Source organism: Carcharodon carcharias, chromosome 16 (genome assembly GCF_017639515.1).
Source record: "Carcharodon carcharias isolate sCarCar2 chromosome 16, sCarCar2.pri, whole genome shotgun sequence".
In the NCBI taxonomy this organism is placed as follows: Eukaryota; Metazoa; Chordata; class Chondrichthyes; order Lamniformes; family Lamnidae; genus Carcharodon; species Carcharodon carcharias.
Genome location: NC_054482.1, coordinates 51840546 through 51864816, shown reverse-complemented (window position 1 = coordinate 51864816; position 24271 = coordinate 51840546). Strand labels below are relative to the sequence as shown.

General features: G+C 43.3%; 1 protein-coding gene across 20 annotated transcripts in view; it reads right to left on the bottom strand.

The window, feature by feature from the left end:
• LOC121289280 (phosphodiesterase 4D interacting protein) overlaps positions 1 to 24271 on the bottom strand; it is a 288682-nt gene that overhangs the window by 111232 nt on the left and 153179 nt on the right. For 19 of the 20 annotated variants that reach the window (XR_005945527.1, XM_041208572.1, XM_041208553.1 and 16 more), the window contains 3 exons: positions 16572 to 16678; positions 14709 to 14851; positions 2243 to 2678 (listed from right to left, as the gene is read on the bottom strand). Coding sequence is in view for 19 of the 20 variants with exons in the window: in XM_041208572.1 (XP_041064506.1) it covers positions 2243 to 2678; positions 14709 to 14851; positions 16572 to 16678 (686 nt within the window). In the remaining variant the exon portion in view is untranslated. The remainder of the gene's footprint in view (positions 1 to 2242; positions 2679 to 14708; positions 14852 to 16571; positions 16679 to 24271) is intronic. The other variant, XM_041208554.1, reaches the window with a different exon arrangement.

The following is a 24271-nucleotide window of genomic DNA, read 5'->3' as shown; positions in this document are numbered from 1 at the left end:
TAAATTACGTACATGGGAAAGACAATCCATGTGCCTTTGTAGCTGAGTTTGTGTGTGAATGACTGGTGCATCGTCATTCATGTAGAGGAATTTTCTGATCAAGATGTGCTAAATTTTTGTCTTTGCCTTCAGTCTGGACAGATTGTAGAGCTTGCTATCTGACCTAGTGTGCAGGTAAACTCCTTCCAGATCTGCAGGGAAGGCAAAGGTGAGGAGCATGGATAAGAAATTATCAAACAAAGTGGGGATTAGGATATAGCCCTGCTCCACTCCATTCTCCACCCTGAAACTATTAGAAGTGGTGCCAAGAAACTGTGCAGTGCAGTGCATGTTGTCGTAAAAGGAGCGGATGAGACTGAGGGAGAAGCTTTGGTGGACAGCCAATTCTCCCCAAAATCTTGTACATTCCTGCCCTGCTGACAGTGTAGAATGCTTTAGTGAGATCTACAAGAGTAAGGTAAAGACGTATACCTTGTTCCCTAAACTGATGTATGGAGAAGCTCATGTCTGCAGTAGTTCTGTTGGCATATAAACCGTACTGTGTTTCTGGATACACTCAGTTTGCAAGGAGATGGAATCTTTTAAGCATGACCCTAGTGAAGACTTCCCAGTGATGCCAAGGGGTGGGATGCCCTTGTAGTTGTTGCAATCTCTTCTGTCATCTTTCTTTTTGTATAATGTGATGAGTTTTGTGTCACTAGTGTCCTGTGTAACAGCTCCTATCTTCCTCTGGTTATGATTCGATATATAAGAATGGAATCAGGCGAATGCAGTCCCATGAGCTGAACAATGGTGGAGAAGCACTGGAGGAGGATGGGGTAGCTAACCATGTCAAAAGTTGTGGACAGATCAAGGATGACAAGGAGGGATAGTTTACCTTTGTCATAATCACCAAACGTTGTCACTATCATGCTTAAATAATCTTAGATCTATTGTTTAGGTTCAAATACGAAGAAGGAGGTACCAATGTACCCACAAAACTACAGAGCACACTCAGCTTACAGGACAGCCCTATCTACAACTTGTGCTCTCAATAACAGGGTTCCATTTGGGGAGAAGGCGCAGTTTCACTGAATTTGCCCTTGCAGGCCAAAATGAGTCAGCACCTTCAGGAGAGCAGTGCCAAAAAGTGAAGGAAATTTAATTGCATAAAATCTTAAAAAAAAGTCTATAAGAGAACATGGAAATTTTTTTTACGAGTATGTATATCATATAAAAGGAGATGTTATAGTCTAGTTGAATTAAATGATATTTAGCTTAAGTGTTATGTGGTTTTCACTGATAAACTCCAGAATTAATCCTAGTCAGATTTAGTTCTTGTCAATCTCTGCCCTGAGTTTCAGTAACTGAGGGGTATCCCTGCAAAAGGGAAAGTGCACCCTAAGTCAGGCAATCAAAAACAATATGGGCAGAATTTTGCCCTTGATGGGCTGGCGGGCCCCACTGGCTTGGTGGCGAGCAGGCAGCTGATTGCTGCCGCCGAAACAGGCCCTGCCCCCATTTTAAGTGGGCTGGCCAATTAAGGCCCACCCGACGGGAAGCGCTATGTGCTTCCTGTGCAGGGGGTGGTGGGGGCATTCCCCAACTGCCAGTGTGTGCTCTTTCATGCATGCGCGCAAAAGAGTGCACATCTCCCTGGGACTAAGTGCTGCCTCAGGGAGATCACTGAAAGTTTTTGAAAGTTTAAAAATAGAAAAATAAAAAAATTATTAACGTGTCCCCCTCATGTGACAATGTCACACGAGATGAGACATGTTAATAAATATCACAGAAAGTTTATTAAAGTTTTTTAAAACCGACATGAAACCTCATTCCGCCAGTGGATGAGGTTTCATGTTTTTTCAGAAGCCCGCTGGGGCTCCTGGCCTGCCCGCCAACCTTAAGGTTGGACGGGCAGGGCCTTTAATTGTTTTAATTATCCTGTCAATGGCCTCAATTGGCCATTGACAGGTCGGCAGGCAGACAGCTGATCGCGCTGTCCCCCACCTTCCTGAATATTTAAATGGGGCGGGATGACGTCCGGGAAAGAAAGCTGGTCCAATAATAAAGCTCAAGCTTTTCACATGCAATATACTCATTGTAAACCATCACACTATCCTGCAAACACCTTGTAATCAAAATGGACAATGGCTTCCAGAAATATATATCTGAATATATAGCTCAGTGAATTAATTTAAAAATAAAGTGTTGGTTACAAGTTAGTTCATTTTCTGTGAAATTACACTTGTTTATTCAAACTAACCTGCTGAACAGCATCAATCGCACTTGGGGTCTCTTCATTGCCCTGTGACAACAGAGTTCCAAGGTCCAGTGAATAGGGTCTGGCCCGCTTAGTCCCTCTGTCACGCACATGCACCCCGGTTCGGCTCGAGTGTTGTGTCTGGGATAAGCTAAGCTCTGATTTCAGTCGTTCAATTTCTTTGGCCATATTTACAATGAGCTCTGGATTAAAGCGCCCTTCTCCAATCTGGGATGAGTTGAGTTCCAGCTGTTCTTTCAAAAGACTGATGATGGTCTCCGAGTTTTGTAATTTCACTGTCAATTTTCTGATCTCCTCACACTGGCCCCATACATTGAGGTTCTCCTTTCCTTCCTTCGACCACGCCTGCAGCGTCAGGTCATCTCCCACACCTTCTTTCTTCAGGGCATTCTTTAAACTCAGATTAAGTAATGCACTTCTGTCAAAGAAAGAGTTCAAATTGAAATGAGTGATATCACTAAATGTTTAATATACCTTATTTTTGCAAACCAATGTACCTATACACCATGTACAATCCAGACAGAAACACTGTAGGGCTATATCAAAACAGCTCTATTCCCTATGTCCAAGCCCTAGTATTGCAGACAATTGACAGGTCTGCCTTCAAAATTTTGCTTATAAAGCTTGCGTGTTTAACCATGCCTTCATTCACCACACCTGACTATTTTCTTACCTCCTGTTCAGCAACCATTTCACGTTTGTGAAGCACCTTTGTATGTTTCTCTATGTTAAGTGCACAATAAAAGTGCAAATTTCAGGACCCTGTTATTGGCTAACATTTGTCCAGTTTGTTGTAATCATAAGTGACTGAGGCAAACATCAACTCTTCACCTCCAAACCTTAGTGTAGAAAGGTCACTGACCTGAAATGTTAACCTTGTTTCTCGATCCACAAATCCTGCAGGACCTGTTGAATGAACTTTTGTTATAGACTACTGCAGATCCAGTTTACTTAATTTGATTATCTGGCCCATTGTCTGTGAGAGTGATACAAATCAAACCCAACCCCCATACCTCCTTCTTATGGATTTATACTAGGTCAGTTTATTTAAATAGCTAGTTGATCAATTAACATAGTCACAGTGAGGCATGGTCCTCCATGGAAACAATAAATAGTTGGGAGTTAGTTCTCCATTCTAATAAGATGATTAGTAACTATATAATGTTCCCATGAGCTGCTATCTGAACATTAAGTTAGAATGCAAAGATCTAAGAGGGGAATTTTAACTCTTGGATGGCCATTTTTTTGTCTAAATGGGCAGGTAGTTGGTGCGAAGTAACTTCCCGACTGGTAAAATTGGTTGTCGCCTGAGCACATGGGATGGGGATACTTGCATGGTCCACAGATGGTGAGGTGGTGGAGGGTGATGGGGAATCCGGGACAGGGGATATCAATATCTCCCTAGCGACACCCAGAGGAGTGCCCCTGCTCATCCTGGCCACAATAAGGAATGGGATAAATTTACCTAGAGGGGTCTCTTCCACTGCTGATCCTCCTTCTGTTAGCTTCAGTCTGTCAGGAAAGCCAAAGCAACTTACCTGCTCAAGGCAATATTAAAGTTGGACTAGAACAGAAACTGCATATCTAAGAACACTGTCAGCTGAAGGGATTCTGTTCTTGGCACTTGCAATTCTGAATTACATTTGGTGGGATCAGAACAGGAGGCCAAATGATAAATCTCCAGTTCTATTTCAACTATGATTCTATGATTCCACCCTCTGTCTAATTTCCTGCAGACACAAGAGGTTAGATTTCAAAATGTGTTTTACAAATTTCTCAGCTGCATTTCTCAGTCATGGAGCCAACAGTTTTCACAAACTATAAGGAGCCTTGGTCACAGCCCATCTGGAGTAGTTGGTTCAATTTTGAGCACCAAACCTCAGGGAATGCTACGCTGACCTTGGAGGGGCTACAGTGCAGGTTAACCAGAAAGGCACCAGGATTTAAAGAGTTAAATTATGAGGATGAATTGGATAGATCTGGTTTGTAATTCCTTTGCAATTAGAAGGTTAGGAGGTGATCTAATCAGTGGGCTGAATTTCCCCTCGTTTTGGGGAGTTGTGCCGGGGTGGGCGGGAGTGAGTGTGAACCTAATCAGCACCCCCGATCGGGTGTGCGCTGCCATTTTATGTGGGTAGGTCAATTAAGGCCAGCCCAGTGTGATGCTCACCCAGAAGCACTGAGCGCTCCCTGTGCGGGTGGTGGAGGTGGGGGGTGGGTTCCCTGAGTTGAGGCCTGTGCTCTTTTGAGCATGTGCGTGAAAGAGCGCAGAAATCTTCCTGAGGCACAGATGTGCCTCAGGGAGATTTGTTTAAGGTTCGAACATTTAAATAAAGAATTGAAAATATTTTAAGACATGTCCCCCCATGTGACACCTGGGACATGTCAAGGAACATTAATTAAAAAATTTATTTAATTTATAAACACTTCATGAAACCTCATCCCGCCTGTGGATGAGGTTCCATGAAAAATGCGAAGGCCACCTGAGCTCTTTGCCTGCCCACCAACCTCAAGGCTGGACGGGCAGCTCATTTAATTAGTTTTAAATAGGCTTTAATAGGCCTTTGACAGTTTGGCGGGCGCACAGCTGACTTGGCTGCGTGCCCACTGAACTGAAAATCTAAATGACGCGCGGTGATGTCGGGATGCCCGCCCGACGTCACCGCGCGTCATTTTATGTGTCGGCGAGCGCGTCCCACTGGGGAAAATTCTCCCCAGTGTGTTTAAAAAAATAAAGAAACTCAGCAGACTAGATGTTTCATCCAGTGCGATAATCAAAAGTAGGGGAATTAGTGCAAGGTCATTAAGGAGCAAAATCAGGAAACAATTTTGCACACACAGAGTAGAGGAAATCTGCATCTCTCTACACCAAAGACTGTGGGGCACCAATTGAAATTTCAAAGGCGATTGATAGATTTTTGTTAATTAATTAATTTTGTTAATTTTTGTTGTAAAAAGGTTTCGGGGTATAGCTCAAAGGTGGGTGATTGGATATAAAGTACAGATCAGCAATGGCCTAAATGACAGGCAAAGTAGGCTTGAGAGGCTGAATGTCCTACTCCCGTTCCAGCTGTTCCTGCCAGTGCAAGCTGATAGTGGAAGCCAAATAATCCAGGCTAATTTTTCAGTGCAGTTTTCAGGAAGTGGTAGTTTTCAGACGATACATTAAACTCAGGCCCTGTTTGTTTCAAAAAAAGCAAGGAGTTCTCCTGACTAACTGTTCCCTTTCAATCAGTGCTACTAAAAAAGAGATCAGCAGATCATTCTTTCATTTATCGTTTGTGAAACTATGCTATGGACAAATTGGCTGCCATGTTTATCTACATGTCATTAGTGACTGTACCTCAAAAGTAATGAATTGACAGTGAAACACTTTGGGGACTATCTGAGGATGTGAAAGACACCCTAAAAATGCAAATACGGGGAAGTGGAGGGGTAGTGGTAATGTCAATGGACTTGTAATCCAGAGGCCCAGGTTAACACAGAAGGAAAAAACTGGGAAATAAGAATACTGATCTGAACTGGTTTTGTATATCTTAAAATGGAACATCAGTAAAAACTGGGAAACAAGAACACTGATCCAAACTGTGTTTTCCTTCTAGGAATGCTCATGGTTTAAATTCCACCATGGCAGCTGGTGGAATTTAAATTTGACTAATAAAACTGGAATTAAAAGCTAAAAACAAAAAAAACTGCGGATGCTGGAAATCCAAAACAAAAACAGAATTACCTGGAAAAACTCAGCAGGTCTGGCAGCATCGGCGGAGAAGAAAAGAGTTGACGTTTCGAGTCCTCATGACCCTTCGTCAGAACTTGAGTTCGAGTCCAAGAAAGAGTTGAAATATAAGCTGGTTTAAGGTGTGTGTGTGGGGGGCGGAGAGATAGAGAGAGAGAGAGGTGGGGAGGGGGATATGGTTGTAGGGACAAACAAGCAGTGATAGAAGCAGATCATCAAAAGATGTCAACGACAATAGTACAATAGAACACATAGGTGTTAAAGTTAAAGTTGGTGATATTATCTAAACGAATGTGTTAATTAAGAATGGATGGTAGGGCACTCAAGGTATAGCTCTAGTGGGGGTTTTTTTTTATAATGGAAATAGGTGGGAAAAGGAAAATCTTTATAATTTATTGGAAAAAAAGGAAGGGGGAAACAGAAAGGGGGTGGGGATGGGGAAGGGAGCTCACGACCTAAAGTTGTTGAATTCAATATTCAGTCCGGAAGGCTGTAAAGTCCCTAGTCGGAAGATGAGGTGTTGTTCCTCCAGTTTGCGTTGGGCTTCACTGGAACAATGCAGCAAGCCAAGGACAGACATGTGGGCAAGAGAGCAGGGTGGAGTGTTAAAATGGCAAGCGACAGGGAGGTTTGGGTCATTCTTGCGGACAGACCACAGGTGTTCTGCAAAGCGGTCGCCCAGTTTACGTTTGGTCTCTCCAACGTAGAGGAGACCACATTGGGAGCAACGAATGCAGTAGACTAAGTTGGGGGAAATGCAAGTGAAATGCTGCTTCACTTGAAAGGAGTGTTTGGGTCCTTGGACGGTGAGGAGAGAGGAAGTGAAGGGGCAGGTGTTGCATCTTTTGCGTGGGCATGGGGTGGTGCCATAGGAGGGGGTTGAGGAGTAGGGGGTGATGGAGGAGTGGATCAGGGTGTCCCGGAGGGAGCGATCCCTACGCAATGCCGATAAGGGGGGTGAAGGGAAGATGTGTTTGGTGGTGGCATCATGCTGGAGTTGGCGGAAATGGCGGAGGATGATCCTTTGAATGCGGAGGCTGGTGGGGTGATAAGTGAGGACAAGGGGGACCCTATCATGTTTCTGGGAGGGAGGAGAAGGCGTGAGGGCGGATGCGCGGGAGATGGGCCGGACACGGTTGAGGGCCCTGTCAACGACCGTGGGTGGAAAACCTCGGTTAAGGAAGAAGGAGGACATGTCAGAGGAACTGTTTTTGAATGTAGCATCATCGGAACAGATGCGACGGAGACGAAGGAACTGAGAGAATGGGATGGAGTCCTTACAAGAAGCGGGGTGTGAGGAGCTGTAGTTGAGATAGCTGTGGGAGTCGGTGGGTTTGTAATGGATATTGGTGGACAGTCTATCACCAGAGATTGAGACAGAGAGGTCAAGGAAGGGAAGGGAAGTGTCAGAGATGGACCACGTGTAAATGATGGAGGGGTGGAGATTGGAAGCAAAATTAATAAATTTTTCCAAGTCCCGACGAGAGCATGAAGCGGCACCGAAGTAATCATCGATGTACCGGAGAAAGAGTTGTGGAAGGGGGCCGGAGTAGGACTGCAACAAGGAATGTTCCACATACCCCATAAAGAGACAGGCATAGCTGGGGCCCATGCGGGTACCCATAGCCACACCTTTTATTTGGAGGAAGTGAGAGGAGTTGAAGGAGAAATTGTTCAGCGTGAGAACAAGTTCAGTCAGACAGAGGAGAGTAGTGGTGGATGGGGATTGTTCGGGCCTCTGTTCGAGGAAGAAGCTAAGGGCCCTCAGACCATCCTGGTGGGGGATGGAGGTGTAGAGGGATTGGACGTCCATGGTGAAGAGGAAGCGGTTGGGGCCAGGGAACTGGAAATTGTTGATGTGACGTAAGGTGTCAGAGGAATCACGGATGTAGGTGGGAAGGGACTGGACAAGGGGAGAGAGAAGGGAGTCAAGATAACGAGAAATGAGTTCTGTGGGGCAGGAGCAAGCTGAGACGATCGGTCTACCGGGGCAGTTCTGTTTTTGGATTTTGGGTAGGAGACAGAAGCGGGCCGTCCGAGGTTGGGCGACTATCAGGTTGGAAGCTGTGGGAGGGAGATCCCCAGAGGAGATGAGGTCAGTGATGGTCCTGGAAACAATGGCTTGATGTTCAGTGGTGGGGTCATGGTCCAGGGAGAGGTAGGAGGAAGTGTCTGCGAGTTGACGCTCAGCCTCCGCGAGGTAGAGGTCAGTGCGCCGTCTAATGGTGACCATGAAACCATTGTTGTAAAAAACCATATGGTTCAATAGTGCCTTTTAGGAAAAGAAATCTGCCTTACCTTGTCTGGCCTACACATGAATCCTGACCCAAAGTAATGTGGTTGAATGTTAAATGTCCTGTGAAATGGCCTAGCAAGCCACTCAGTTGTATCAAACCACTACAAAGTCTACAAAAAGGAATGACAATGAACAGACCACCCGGCATTACCTAGACACTGGAAACAATAATGGCAAACTCAGCCCTGTCGACCCTGTAAAGTCCTCCTTATTAACATCTGGGGCTTGTGTCAAGCAACAGCCTGACATATTTATATTCATCATACATTACAGACAATGTCCCGGACACCACCATCACCATCCCTGGGTATGTCCTGTCCTACGGGCAGGACAGATCAACCAGAGGTGGTAGCACAGTGGTATACATTTGGGAGGGAGTTTGCCGTAGGTGTCCTCAATTTTGACTCTGGACCCTATGGAGCCTCATGGCATCAAGTCAATATGGGCAAGGATATTCTCCCCATCTCACACCCACCCCCCAGCTCCTCCATCAGTACTCCTCCATGTTGAATATCAATTGGAAGGAGCACTGAGGCTTGCAAGGGCGAAGAATGTACTGAGTGTGGGGGACTTCAAGGTCCATCACCAAGAATGGCTCGGCAGCACCACTACTGACTAGGCTGGCCAAGCCCTAAAGGAGATAGCTGTTAGACTGGGTCTACAGCAGGTGGTGAGGGAGCCAGCAAGAGGGGGAAGCCTCTACTTGGCCTTATTTTCACTAATCTACGTGTCACAGATGCATCTGTCCATGACAGTTTGGTGGGAGTGATCACCACACAGTTCTTGTGGAGACAAAGTCACGTCTTCACATTGAGGAAAACCTTCCTCATGTTGTGTCACTCTACCACCATGCTAAATGGAATAGATTTTGAACAGATCTAGTAACTCAAGACTCGACAACCATGAGACGCTGTGGGCCATCAGCAGCAGCAGAATTGTACTCAACTACAATCTGTAACCTCATGGCTGGCATATTCTCCACTCTATCATTACCACCATGCTAGGGGATCAACCCTTGTTCAATAAAGAGTACAGGGAGGCATTTCAGGAGCAGCACCAGGTATGCGTAAAAATGAGGTGTCAACCTGGTGAATTTACAACACAGGACTACTTGCATGCTAAACAGCTTCAACAGCAAGTAATAGTCAGAGCTAAGTGATTCCACAACCAATGGATCAGATCTAAAATCTCCAGTCCTGCCATATCCAGTCGTGAATGGTGGTAGATAATTAACCAACTCACTGGACGAGGAGGCTTCACAAATATCCCCCTTCTCAATGATGGAGGAGCCCAGCATAGCAGTGCAAAGGTTAAGGCTGAAGCATTCGCAACAATCTTCAGCCAGAAGCGCCGAGTGGATGGCCCATCTTGGCTTCCTCCAGAGGCCCCCAGCATCACAGATGCCAGTCTTCAGCCAATTCAATTCACTCCACATGATATCAGGAAGACGCTGGATACTTCAAAGGCTATTGGGCTCTGACAATATTCCAGCAATTATATTGAAGGCTTGTGCTCCAGAACTTGCTGTGCCCCTAGCCAACCTATTCCAGTACAGCTACAACACTGACATCTACTCGGCAATGTGGAAAATTGCCCAGGTATGTCCTGTACGCAACCTGGCCAATTACCACCCCATCTGATCATCAGTAAAGTAAAGTAATGGAAGAGGTCATCAACAGTGTTATCAAGCGGCACTTGCTTAGTAATAACCTATTCACTGATGTTCAGTTTGGGTTCTGCAAGGGTCACTCGGCTTCTGATCTTGTTACAGCCTTGGTTCAAACATGGGCAAAAGAACTGAACTCCAGAGGTAAGGTGAGAATGACTGCCCTCGATATCAGGGCAGCATTTGACCGAGTGTGGCATCAAGCAGCCCTAGCAAAACTGGAGTCAATGGGAATCAGGGGGAAAACTCTCTGCTTGTTGGAGTCATACCTGACACAAAGGAAGATGGTTCTGGTTGTTGGAGATCAATCATCTCAGCTCCAAGACATCACTGCAGGAGTTCCTCAGGGTAGTGTCCTTGGGCCAACCATCTTCAGCTGCTTCATCAATGACCTTCCTTCCATCATAAGATCAGAAGTAGGGGTGTTCGCCAATGATTGCACAATGTTCAGCACCATTCATGACTCCTCAGATATTTGAAGCCGTCCATGTTCAAATGCAGCAAGACCTGGACAATTTCAGGCTTGGGCTGACAAGAGGCAAGTAATATTTACGCCACACAAGCGCCAGGCAATGACCGTCCACAACAAGACAGAATCTAACCATTGCCCCTTGACATTCAATGACATTATCATCGCTGAATCCCCCACTATCAACATTGTGGGGGTTATCATTGGCCAGAAATTGAACTGGACTAGCCATATAAATATTGTGGCTACAAGAGCAGGTCAGAGGCTAAGAATCCTGCAGTGAATAACTCACCTCCTGACTCCCCGAAGCCTGTCCATCATTTACAAGGCACAAGTCAGGAGCATGATGGAAAACTCACCACTTGTCCTGGATGAGTGCAGCTCCCACAACACTCAAGAAACTTGACACCATCCAGGACAAAGCAGCCGGCTTGATTGGCACCCCATCCACAAACATTCACTCTTTCCACCACCAACGAACAGTGGCAGCTGTGTATACCATCCACAAGATGCACTGCAAAAACTCACCAAGGCTCCTTAGGCAGCACCTTCAAAACCCATGACCACTACCATCTAGAAGGACAAGGGTGGTACACACATGGGAACATCACCACCTGGAAGTTCCCCTCCAAGCCACTCACCACCCTGACTTGGAACTATATCACCATTGCTTCACTGCCACTGGGTTAAAATCTTGAACTCCCTCCATTGTAGCACTGTGGGTGTACCAAACCACAGGGACTGCAGTGGTTCAAGAAGGCAGCTCAGCACCACCTTCTCAAGGGCAATTAGGAATGGGCAATAAATGCTAGCCTAGCCAGCATTGCCCACATCCCGTGAATAAATTAAAAAAAACACTCGACTCCTGACTCCCAAAAGCTTGTTGATCATCTACAAGGCACGAGTCATGCAGCTCCAACAACACTCAAGAAGCTTGACACCATCCAGGACAAAGCAGTTTACTTGATTACAAAAACAGAATTACCTGGAAAAACTCAGCAGGTCTGGCAGCATCGGCGGAGAAGAAAAGAGTTGACGTTTCGAGTCCTCATGACCCTTCAACAGAACTAGGTGAATCCAAGGAAGGGGTGAAATATAAGCTGGTTGAAGGTGTTTTTTGGGGGGGGGGGGGGGGGGGGTGGTGTTGGTTTGGGTGGGGGGAGAGAAGTGGAGGGGGGTGGTGTGGTGTACAACCAAACCACACCACTCCCCTCCACTTCTCTCCCCCCACCCAACCCCACCCCCCCCAAAACACCTTAAACCAGCTTATATTTCACCCCTTCCTTGGATTCATCTAGTTCTGTTGAAGGGTCATGAGGACTCGAAACATCAACTCTTTTCTTCTCCGCCGATGCTGCCATACCTGCTGAGTTTTTCCAAGTAATTCTGTTTTTGTTTTGGATTTCCAGCATCCGCAGTTTTTTTGTTTTTATCTCTCAGTTTACTTGATTGGTGCCCCATCCAGCACCTTAAACATTCACTCTCTCAACCATTGATGCACAGATGCACTGCAGCAACTAATCAAGGGTCCTTCAACAGCACCTTCCAAACCTGCGGACCTCTACCACTTAGGATGACAAGGTCAGCAGTTGCATGGAAGCACTATCACTTACAAGTTCCCCTCCAAGTCATACAACGTCCTGACTTGGAATTATTTCGCCATTCTTTTACTGTCACTGGATCTAAATCCTGGAGCTCCCACCCTAACAGCACCTACCCCACATGGACTGCAGTGTTTCAAGTAGGCAGCTCACCACCACCCTCTCAAGGGCAATTAGGGCTGGGCAAATAAATGCTGGCTTAGCCAGAGACGCTCACATCCCATGAATGAAAAACTTCTTTCTTCCTCACTGATTATACAAAAAAGCTTTGCAACACACTATCAGTTATTAGTTAATCTTTATACAGCTGGCAACAAAAGCTCCAAGATGATGTATTTGTACATACTAGAGAGAAACTTTGTGAAATATTGTGTTGATGACATTGAGCAACTCTGAGCAGCAGTGTTTAAGTTAATATTTGGCGATGTCCTTATGTGACCTCTACTGAGATTAAAATTTGTGTCTTCTAACTGGCAGCTGTTTTGGATAAAAGTCGAGCAAACAGTATTCTAGGGAATTTAGACTTTACATTCATATCCCTTGAAACTGTGCATTAAAATAGTCCTGCAAAGAGGTCTCTGGAGAGCCTCTCTAGTGAATGGAAACACCTGGATGTCTTATGCCCACTGTAACTACGCCTGCAGGACACACATAACGCATAGAGGATTTTTAGCAATCAATTTCAATGGAATCAGAAATTGTGAGGAGTTTTAGCCTTAAGGCTGCCATGGAAATCAAATACTACAGATGAATGCCTTTACAACCAAAAACTCTATTCCCTTGCCATCAACTCCATTGCTTTTCCTGACCATTGTGTATGTCTTTAACCAGACATGTGCAACCTCAATGTCCTATTTGTCCCTGAGCTAAACTTTCAATCCCATATCCTCTCCAACATTAAGGCCACCACTTCATAACATTGCCCATCTCCACCCCTGCCTCAGTTCATCTATGCTGAAACACTCATCCATGCTTTTATTACCTCTAGACTCGACAGTTCCAAAGCTCTCTGGTCCAGTCTCGTACCTTGTGCCCTCTGTAAACTTGTGCTCATTTAACCTGCCTCCCGTAACCTAACATGCACCAAGTCTTGTTCACCAATCACCCCTCTGCTTGTTGACATACATTGTGTTGCAAAGCTTTTTTGTGTAATCAGTGAGGAAGAAAGAAGTTTTTTTTCATTCACGGAATGTGGGTTGTGCTGGCATGGCCAGCATTTTTTTCCCATCCTTAATTGCCCTTGAGAAGATGGTGGTGAGCTGCCTACTTGAAATGCTGCAGTCCAATTGGAGTAGGTACACCCACAATGCTGTTAGGGCGGGAGCTCCAGGATTTTGATCCAACAACAGTAAAAGAATGGCTGTATAGTTCCAAGTCAGGATGGTGTGTGGCTTGGATGGAAATTTGCAATTGATAGTGTCCCCATGCACCTGCTGTCCTTCTAGGTGGTAGAGGTTGCAGGCTTGAAAGGTGCTGTTGAAGGACCCTTGGTGGTTGCTGCATTGGTTCATGGTCTGGCAACATCTTAATTTTAAAATTTTCATCTTTGCTTTAAAATCCCTCCATGAAGAAGGCAGCCTTGGTGATGGTACGGATATGGGGCTGGAAAATCATCTTGGGCTCAAATAAGACAGCAAGGTTCTGAATGGTCTGGCTCAGCCTCACGTTGTTGCCAGGGAGAGGGATGGAGTCAGTGGCTAGGGAACTTATGATGCTTTTATATGAAAGTGACCGGTAAACATGTAGCTCTTCTTCTGTTGGGCGCACCCCTGAGTGTACATGCGCTGTCTGTCTGGATGCGGCTCCGCGAATCTGCTTTTGGATTAAAGGCACCTGTAACAGGAAGGTAAATGTGGGAGGTGACCCCGTGCATTCCAAATTACAGATGTCTTTGCTAATGTGAGCACGCAAATACTCAAAGCCTCAAGTAAAAATAAACAAAAAGAAACATACTATGTCCATCAGCATCTAAAAAGATAAAAGTCAGGTTAATACTTGGAGTGAACCCCCTCTGTTAGGACTGGGAGCTAAATGAATCAAAAAGGTTGATTTGGGTTAGTTAGGTCAGAAGGTGACAAAAGGCAGAGATGACAGTTTCATTAGCAGATTGGCCAAGGAAGGGACGAGATGGGTGAGGTGGGAGTAAGCAGTCTTAGTGACGGATGTGCCTTCAGTTCAGGGTCAGATGGGATGGTAAAGTTGCAAAGTCTTTCAGCATTAGAGTGTATTCAAGGAGGGGGAAAAATTGTCTTAAGGGTACAGAGTTTGTGGCTGGAGGTGGGAAAGGGGTTGAGATGATGGCTTTGGTCTTCCCAATGCTGAACTAGAGAAATTTTCTGCTCATCCAAGACTTGATGTCAAACAAGCAGTCTGACAAAAGGTGGTGGAGGGATGGAGAAAAACGAAGAGTGATGTGCTAGGTGTCAACAGCATACATGTGGAAGCTTTCATAAAATTTATGAATAATATTGCCAAGAGGCAGCTTGCAGACGACAAAGGGGAAAGGCCAAGAACAGATCCTGTACTTTTGTACAACAGCATCCATTTAGCTTGGAATCCAGATTAGCCAGTGCTTACTCAGCACAGAATTCTCCAGGCTATATAAATATTAACCAGCACCAGGCTTGACTGTAAAACTAGGGTCTCTAAATTCAATAAGTAAAATACACATGTACATTACCTCATTTGAGTCACTGAGGTGTATTCAGATGCCTCAATCTGTGCCTTCAGCTCTTTCAGTTCTTCTTCGACCAGTTTTTTCTGCTCCATCAATTCGTGCATTTCAATGTTGAACTTTTGGAGCTCGCCCAGGCTCTCTGCAGTCTTGGCCAAAGTAACATGAGACAGGGTGTTATTCTCTGTTTTACCAAGCCAACTTTTAAACCCAGAATCAGTTGAGGCTTCCTTTAAAGACCAGAAAATTGATTTGAAATTTTAGAACTTATTACTCACAAATAAAAAGAAAATAAATGGATCCAAAAGGTAACCTTTAAAAGTTGGTACTTATTAAACATATTCTCTGATCCACTTTAATCACTGGTCCAAACCTTGATGTCTCTTTGTGCTGTGTTCACTAATCTCAGTATGAGCTGTGAGGATGCTTCATCTCTTCTTAGTTATAGAAAGAAAAGTTAGGGAAGATTTGAGTTGTGATCACTATCTAGTGACGCCTGCTGAAACTATACATTTTGAACATTGTGTGATAACAGCATTGGGTTCAGCTGTGATCCCCTCATGGCCAAGCAGCCTGCTAACAACACCTACTAGTAAAATCCTGGCTTGGCCTAAATAGCCAAGTGGTTATGGTACTGGGTTTGTAACGCCAAGATCAAGAGTTCAAATCTCACAATGGCAACTATGAAACAATGAATGTGTTTGAGTGAGTTAAAATCTTACCTTAAACACTGTCTAGTTGTTTGCATGCAATAAAATGCATCAAGAGTTCAAATCTCACAATGGTAAACTATGAAACAATGTAACTTCATCTGAAACAGATGGAAACGTGTTTGTACTCGAAAGAGTTACTAGTAAAATCCACACAAAAAGAATGGGCATGTTGGTGAGACACCAGAAGGGAAAGTGGGGAGTCAATGTTCTTTAGGAAAGGAGGTGAGAAGGGATACAAAGGAGAAAATATATTTCTAAAAAATTCAGATGCCATGTTGTTAAAATTGTTTGTAAACACTTACATTAAGAAACATTAATAAGTTTGAATAATGTAAAATTAAATAACAATTATTTCAATATAGTAAAGTCCTGAACTAGATCATGTGGGATGTTGATTCATTATCCTTTAGTTACGCCTCTTCATGTAATCAGTGGCCTTGCTGTACACAGTGCCACTCAGTGGTGGCCTTTATCCTCCCTGAACAAATTAACTTTCCACCAAAAACCACTCAATGCTAGAGCAAAATCTTGGGATTAAAATATATTTTCTTCTTATAATTGTGTGAACTCATGTTTCTTTGTTGCTCACTCACATAACACATTATCCTTTATGATAAAACAGCAATAGGCCTCCAAAATCCCACAGGGTTCTACTTGTCTCCTATCTAACTCTAGCAGAAGGCTTTCAAATCCCTCAAACAGGAGTGATCTGGCTGAACTGCATCACTGCTGCTTCAAGTTATTTTCAGGTTTCCCTCCGTGGATCTGCTAATTTTCTCTCTCTCTCCTTTACCAACTTTACTTTAATGCAACAGTCAGTTCTGAGGAAGGACACACACATAAATAACAACTATTGTTTTCTCTTTACAGGTAATGACTGATCAGCATTCACTATTTTCTTTTAACTTAGATCCCCAGCACTTGCAATGTTTCCTTCTCATTGCAGACTCTCTATCAGTGCACCTCTGAACCTTCTTAAATATTCTGCAAATATTCTCTCCTACAGGCTCTTCCATCTCACCATGTTGAAAGCAAGGGTTCATACTGTATTCCTTTGTGGAGTTCGGTTGGGGAGGGCTGAAGGGGTGGGGTAGACTCTTTTCATGCTCAGAATAAGTTTTGTTGAAACAGATCCAGCTGCAGCCTATGGTGTTACCTGGTGGTTCTGCTCCACAAGCGTTAGATGTTCTTTCAATACATTATGATGGGCACTGTCTGCACACTGAGTGCTCCCATCATCTGCAGCATTCTCCCTGTGGCGCTCTAAAGGAGAGTTCAGGACAGATGCATGTCAAGAATATATAAACAGATGATGATGTCAAATCGTCATTTAAAACATTTAACAGAATAGTAAAAGTATCCTTTCAAAGGTCTGGATTAACCACCACCAGATTAAGACCATATAAATTTTTAATTCAAAATAATAGTTAAGCTGTTCTGAAATAGTAGCTCTCATCTTCTCTGGGGATTTAAATATTAAAGGATTTTGTTCATGTTCCCTGTTTCATGCTGCTGATTAAAACACTCAACCACAGATTCATGAATAACAAAGCATTTCTTGCTACCGTGGGCGGAATATCAGTTGGAATAAGATGTTATAACCCTTCTTCTTTTTGTTAACACACTCAAATTGCTGCAGTTGTATTCCTGGAACTTCGAATTAGGCTGTGCTGAAAGCAGATGCTCTGATCAAGCAAATCAGACCAAACCACATTAATGATAGGCCACCCTCAATTTAACTGGTTCCTCCTGCTGCTCCTTCAACTGCTCATCAAACAGCAAGTGAAACCCAATTAAATGCCACTGAGAACACAAGAAGTTATTTAAAAGGAGTTATCTCTAATTGCAAAGGTGAAATATTCTGTGAAAGCCACATAGTTGCAGTCAAACATAGAGGAATGTGCAACAGCGGAATGGATGATATTGTACTTGATATTTAGAGGCTGAAGCTACAGGATCACAACAATTTACATCACAGCAAATATCTATCATGCTGCAAAATTCTATTCAGCAGTGAGTAGGTGGCACTGGAGCTGAAGTTTCGTAACAAGGCTCTCCAACAAACGACATAAATTTGACAGTTCTGCAACATGAACCAAGCAATCCTTTTATTGGATAGCCCAGCACAAAAATATTCTGCAAAGTAGAGGCAGATGTCCACATCTTTGGAACATATCAGAATAAGCAGAACTTCATTGTTTAATATTAATGATTTTACTGGCAAAATATTGGATTTCACAGTTGTGACTTCTTCAGTGTGATCATAACAATGCTAAGTGCATGTACCACACATTTGCAATGTAATGTGCATGGGATATCAACGATTTGCAATGTGGGTGTATCTACTAATTCTCTCTCTCTCTCTCTACCTATTTTTCCAACTTTACTTAAATGCCATAGTCAGTTCTGAGGAAGGACACGCACCTAAATAGCAACCATTGTTTTCTCTTTACAGGTGATGACTGACCAGCATTTTCTATTTTCATTTAACCCAGACCCTCAGCATTTGCAGTGTTTCCTTCTCATTGTATACTCTCTATCATAGATAGACCAGGCTTGCAAAGCAAATTAAGATATTAGTGATTTCTAATGTAGGGGTTTCTAATGTGTGGGTTTGTAACAAAATTGAACATATCCACTATTTGCAATATAAGTGGGTAAACTGAAATAACTATTGCCTTAAAGCCCTGCAACAAACTCCATAGCCTAGCCATAGTGCTCATCCTCCTCCCTGGCCAATATTATGGGTTGAAATAGACTGTTCATAATGTTCCATTCTGACCTCATGTACTCTCCATCACAGTGGCCATTTACACAGTTGGCGGACATGCCTTTAGCCACCTCAGCCCTAGACTGTGGAATTCTTTGCCCGTAGTCCCATCACCTTTCCACCTACTTTTCTTAAGATTTTCCCTAAAATTTACCACTTTAAACAAACTTTTGGAAACCCCCTCCTAATATCTCCTTTTGATACATTATTGGTTTTCACAAATACACAAATTCACAAATTAAGGGAGTTTCAATCCGAGATTTGCTTGATTTGTGTTCTTCATGCTTCCTAATAATTGTACTTTCGTGTTAAGTAGCTTTAATTTTAAAATATCCAATTAAAATATAATGTGTTGGTATCTTTCAAACATGAGTGAAAAAAAATCATAATTTAACAAGCTTCATTTAGCCCCCAACTCCTGAAACTTCAAATAGGAATCTTGAAGGTTGCAATGTTGGTAGAACATTTTTAAAAATGCTCAAAGGGTGAGACCAGGTTGAAATTGGCCATTTCCTCAAATGTGCCTGGCCTTCATGTAACAGAAAAGTGCCTCAGCCACTTCAGTGTTTTTAGAGACTGCCATGTAACATTGTTTGCAACTCAGCCCAAGTCTATAAGGAAAACCTGGGGAGAGTTGAGGCAACATTCATAGCGCTATCATTGTGCATAGTGCTAGCCATTGTATAGAGCTTGTCACCTCTATTCCAATTTAAAAAAATAGCCCAACTAAGTGCTTTCTCAATGGTTTGGTTAGAAAATGCACTATCTACTGTTCTGCTGAGCCTTATAAACCAGGAAGATCTTTAGCCAGAGAGTGGTGAATCTATGGAATTCATTGCCACAGAAGGCTGTGGAGGCTAGGTCATTGAGTGTATTTAAGACCGAGATAGATAGGTTCTTGATTGGTAAGGGGATCAAAGGTTACGGGGAGAAGGCGGGAGAATGGGGTTGAGAAACTTATCAGCCATGATTGAATGGCGGAGCAGACTCAAAGGGCCGAATGGCCTAATTTCTGCTCCTATGTCTTATGGTCTTAAGATCTCCCAGGATATATCCCTGGAGATGACATCACATGGCCTCTCACCTCCAACTGTCCTATTCCACACAGCCACCACTGATTGTCTGACATGTCCATCCTCCAGGAACACTATATCACACACCAATTGCCCAACTCTTTATTGCCCAATTGGATTATACTTGACTGTCAGTTGAACAGTCTTTCTCTACCATCTCCAATATTTTTGTAACTAATAACAAAAATGTTCAAATGAAATTAAAAAAACATAACTTTTTGAGCACCTCTATGATTTACCTTTTGTTGCTCAAATCAGTATCTAAGCGGTTAATCTTTAATTCCTGAAGACTCCAGAACAATACTAGAGAGTGGCAACCTTAGTCCAGATCTACTAATAGCAGAACTTGAGCCAGGTGCCAGATGGTGGCCTACCCCTATACAACTGAGTCCCAGCACAAAGGGGAGATAAGAGAATTGAAGAGGTAACAAATCAGGTGTCCAGTCAGTAGCAAAAATCATTTCTGTGTAAAATAATTGAATGTCCATTTTTCATTGAAGAGTAAATGTTCTGCTTGATTTTGGAAGGGAGCCTTGTCTAGCTGAAGCACACACTGTGAAACTGCATGTTCACATCTCATAATTTTCCATCTGTTAATTTTAACGATAGAGAATCATGAGTTGCACATGCCTGTGCAATTTCCTAAGGTGTGCGCCCCATGGGCACTACTTTGTACAAGGAACATGCAGGTTTGTTCTTAGTCTACACTAGGTTTCACAACTATGGCACTTCCAAAAGTGATTAGAGAAATGTTAAATGAGCATTTCAGGGTTTAGCTATCTAAGTGGGTACACTCCGGGTTTGTAATGCTAATGGGTATTCCTGGGGATTGCAATGTACGTGGGTATATTAAAGTTTTCAATGTACCTATAGTTGAGCTATTCAAGGCAAATGGATATACCAGGGGTTTCCAACATAAGTGGGCACCGTAGGTTTGCATTGTAAATCATACTAACTAAATTAACTCACCTGTGGTCTCACCCTTTTGTCTAATTGCCTAACACTAACAGATGCTGTACTGTTGTACATCTGTTATCACTCAAATGACTTTTGTTTTCCTGTGTGATGGAGCAGGCAGGGTTATCTGTCTTTGAAACTTTTTAAAGTAGCATAGCTGAAATTTCCATCACAGATTAATGTCCAGGCAAACACATCACTCACGGTGAATAGGTGCTAAATGACATGAATCTCACATGATATGGAAGATGGCAGGGAGCTTATTCTCTGCAATAATCACATATAGGCCCAACCATCTTCAGCTGCTTCATCAATGACCTTCCTTCCATCATAAGGTCAGAAGCAGGGATATTTGTTGATGATTGCACAATATTCAGCACCATTCACGACTCCTCAGGTATTGAAGCAGTTCATGTCCAAATGCAGCAAGACCTGGACAATATCCAGGCTTGGGCTGACAAGTGGCAAGCAACATTCACGCCACACAAGTGCTAGGCAACGACCATCTCCAACAAGAGAGAAGCTATTTCCCCATGACATTTAATTGCATTACCATTGTTGAGTTCCCCACTATCAACATCCGGGGGTTACCAGAAACTTAACTGGATTAGCCATATAAATACTGTGGCTACAAGAGCAGGTCAGGGGCTAGGAATCCTGTGGTGGGTAACTCATCTCCTAACTCTCCAAAGCCTGTCCACTACAAGGAACAAGTCAGGAGTGTGATGGAATACTCCCCAATTGCCTAGATGAGTGCAGCTTCAACAACACTCAAGAAGCTTGACACCATCTAGGACAAAGCAACCATTTGATTGGCAACCATCCACAAACATTCACTCCCTCCACCACTGATGCACAGTGGCAGCAGTGTGTACCATTTACAAGAGGCACTGCAGGAACTCTCCTTGGTCAGCACCTTCCAAAACCACAACTGCTACCACCTAGAAGGACAAGGACATTAGACACATGGGAACACCACCACCTGGAAGTCCCCCGCCAAATCACTCAGTATCCTGACTTGGAAATATGTCGTCCTTCCTCCACTGTTGCTGGGCCAAAATCCTGGAACTCCCTCCTTAACAGCACTGTTGGTACCTACACCACATGGACTGAAGCATTTCTAGAAGGCAGCTCATCACCACCTTCTCAAGGACAATTAGCAATGGGCAATAAATGCTGGTCTAGCCAACGACACCCACATTCCATGAATGAATTAAAAAATTTTGATTGCGTTATGTCCTGTTTTGGAAACTTCACAATTTTCTGGAATGCTGATGTGCATGGCATGTCTACAAAACAATTGAAAGCCCTGTTGCTTTTGGGATACCAGCAATATCTCTCAGATTGTGCAGTGGGCCCTGCAGGAATCACTCCCTGTTCTGGGATATGATCCATTGATGAGAGTTGTTCTTCACATTATCCAAATGGCAACATGAATGAACTATGAAATTCTGCAGGCTATTTGACCAAGGGAGCATCAAGTCAAATCTAATCCTGTTCTCGTTCAACACCCTACATGCACAATTTCTAGTTGATCACTGGATAGCAATCAGGAACTCTGGCTGATTCAACCTTACCTTTCCTGGCTCAGGAGAATCATTGTAACCCAATAGCTCAATTAGGTAAGATTAGCTCAGCCAATAAGGACTGGGAAATGCATTCGCAACCTTTCTGTTACACGCCAAGCAACTAATTCTTTGGGTGGCTGAAAATCTCTGTTAACTGATTTGATATTTCCTGACCTTGGGATCAAAACTTGCTCCTATTGCATGTGGAAGAACTTAGTTCGAAAGTACTTTAAGATGATATTTTATTGTGAACAAAAAGACATTAAAACAGACACACTAGAATTGTTCTCCAATCACAAACTATCAGTACATATAAACACAGCATAAGCCTGAACAGAAAATTCTTATTGCACACAGTCCAATTCAGCTTTAGGGACATTTACCGCCATTTTCAATATTTGCTGGATTGACCATAATTCAAAATACTGACCAATCTCCACAATCCTATGTTAGGCACAATTTTAAGATTTTTTTTTAAAAAAAGGCCCGTCTTCGTGCAAATTTGCCAAGTAATTTCTGTACCTATCTTATAGGAAATTTCAGAAAGTGGAAGCAGGGTTGGGCACTGACCAGTCCTCTTCTCCAAACTACATACCATTCCTGAGTTGTATGGGTGGTCAGGCAAACAGATTCCTGCTCTTCAATCTCTGGCAATGCTGCTCTTAGGCCAAATTCTAGCAAGAGAGGAAAGCCAGCTTCTGGGTGACTTCTCCTTTGAAATAGTCCCATGTGGAGAATTGAGTGGCCAGGTACTAACTTTCCATCACCACCAATTTTATCTGCTACCCATCTAACCTCTCCAAAAGGCACTGGCTCCATGCTGGTGTAAAGTTACCTTCCAAAAATTCATTCCCACACTGAGTGTCAACAGGCTATTACAACCAAACCCAATCCTAACTTCACCTGACATTTACATATGCATATTGCCAACCAGGGTCACCAGACACCCTTTAGTAGTTGGTCCTCTGGTGAAGATTCTGCTAAGGTCAACCGCAGTGCCCCTACCAGCACCTTGGCTGAGCTCAGCTAACTCAGCACACGTCAAATCTGAGACCTTCTTTGTATGTATGACAAAGCAGCTCTTAGCTGACAGCACACTTAATCTGAATTTAATCTAAATTAAATCTATTTACTCTCATTCTCCTTTCAGCTTTGAAGTTGAAAGCCTTCTTCAGTTACTTAAAAAATTATTGATTAGATTTAGGCGGCCTAAGATAGAATACACCAGAGTGTTAATGCAGCAGTCCAGGTGCCTGTCTTAAAATTGGGTCAACAGACACCTGTTTTATTTAATCAAGTGTCAGTCATTCTATTTTCTATGAGCCTGCACACAAGGTTGAGCAGACCCATGAAAATGTCTACCCTATTGCTCCATTGATGACCTAGTTGGTAAAGGTACTGGATTAGTTTAGTGCAAATACATAAGGTGACAAATGCCCCAAGTGCAAATTCTGGTTTGTGCTGGTGACCTTTGTTGAAAAGTGTGTGTGTCAAGTAAGGGCAGGATCATGCTTACAATTGAATGAGATTGCAGTACACAATGCTTGTACAGGTTTGTACATAAAGAATGGCAATTTGGGAGGCTGCCAGATCTAGTAGAATGGAAACAACTCAAAAAAATCAGCACTTCCAAGTAAGGGATAGAGAAAAGTCAAAACTCTTGGGCAGGTTGTTTACCCTATATCAGTCAGTGGCTTGGATAGTACTGTCTTAGAACTGGAGACCACCAGGACAGCAACGTTTAACATCTCTCTTGGTGATCAGATGGTACGGCTGTCATTGCAGATGGTGGAAAGGGACCTTGATACTTTTGAGGTTGTCAGCAAAGCAACAGGAGCTGCCAATGAGTTGCCATATTGAGAGACAAACTCCTACCTGAAACAAGTTCTCCACGTGCTGTGAGAATGAATTGTGATTTGAAGTGTCCCTGGCCTTCTAAGAAAATGTTTGTAAAGGAACAAGTTTGTCAAATTCTTGAACCAAAGACATAAAACATATCGAGGTGCATCAGGAGGAAAATGCTGACTTCACCAAAAATGAGCATATTGTCAAATATCTTTTTTTTTTAATGAAGATAGTCCTTTAATCAGATGGGTAATTGGTCATTTCTTACCCACCCACCAAAAGCACAAATTAAATCCCATTCCAACATTTTTTGTGACAGTAGATATTGGAGTCTGGCATTTGCTTTCTTTATGAATCCTTGCTTTAGAATATTTCCTGTCCTTTTGGAATGCCATAGATGGTCTCTTACAGAGAAAAGATCATGACTGCAAAGACTAGGTGTTCTTTGGAAATGAATGAATGACAACCTGCACTTCAAAGGTCTTCCAAAGATGCAAGTTTCTAAAGTAGAAGGCAGCCCAAAACACTTCATAGGTAGGACCAGGCCTGACCAGCAGTAAATTTGGGGGAGGTGGCCAAAAGGTGGAGTTGAAAAGCTAGATTTTAAGGGGTCTTTTGAATGAGGAGAAAATCAGTGTGCAAT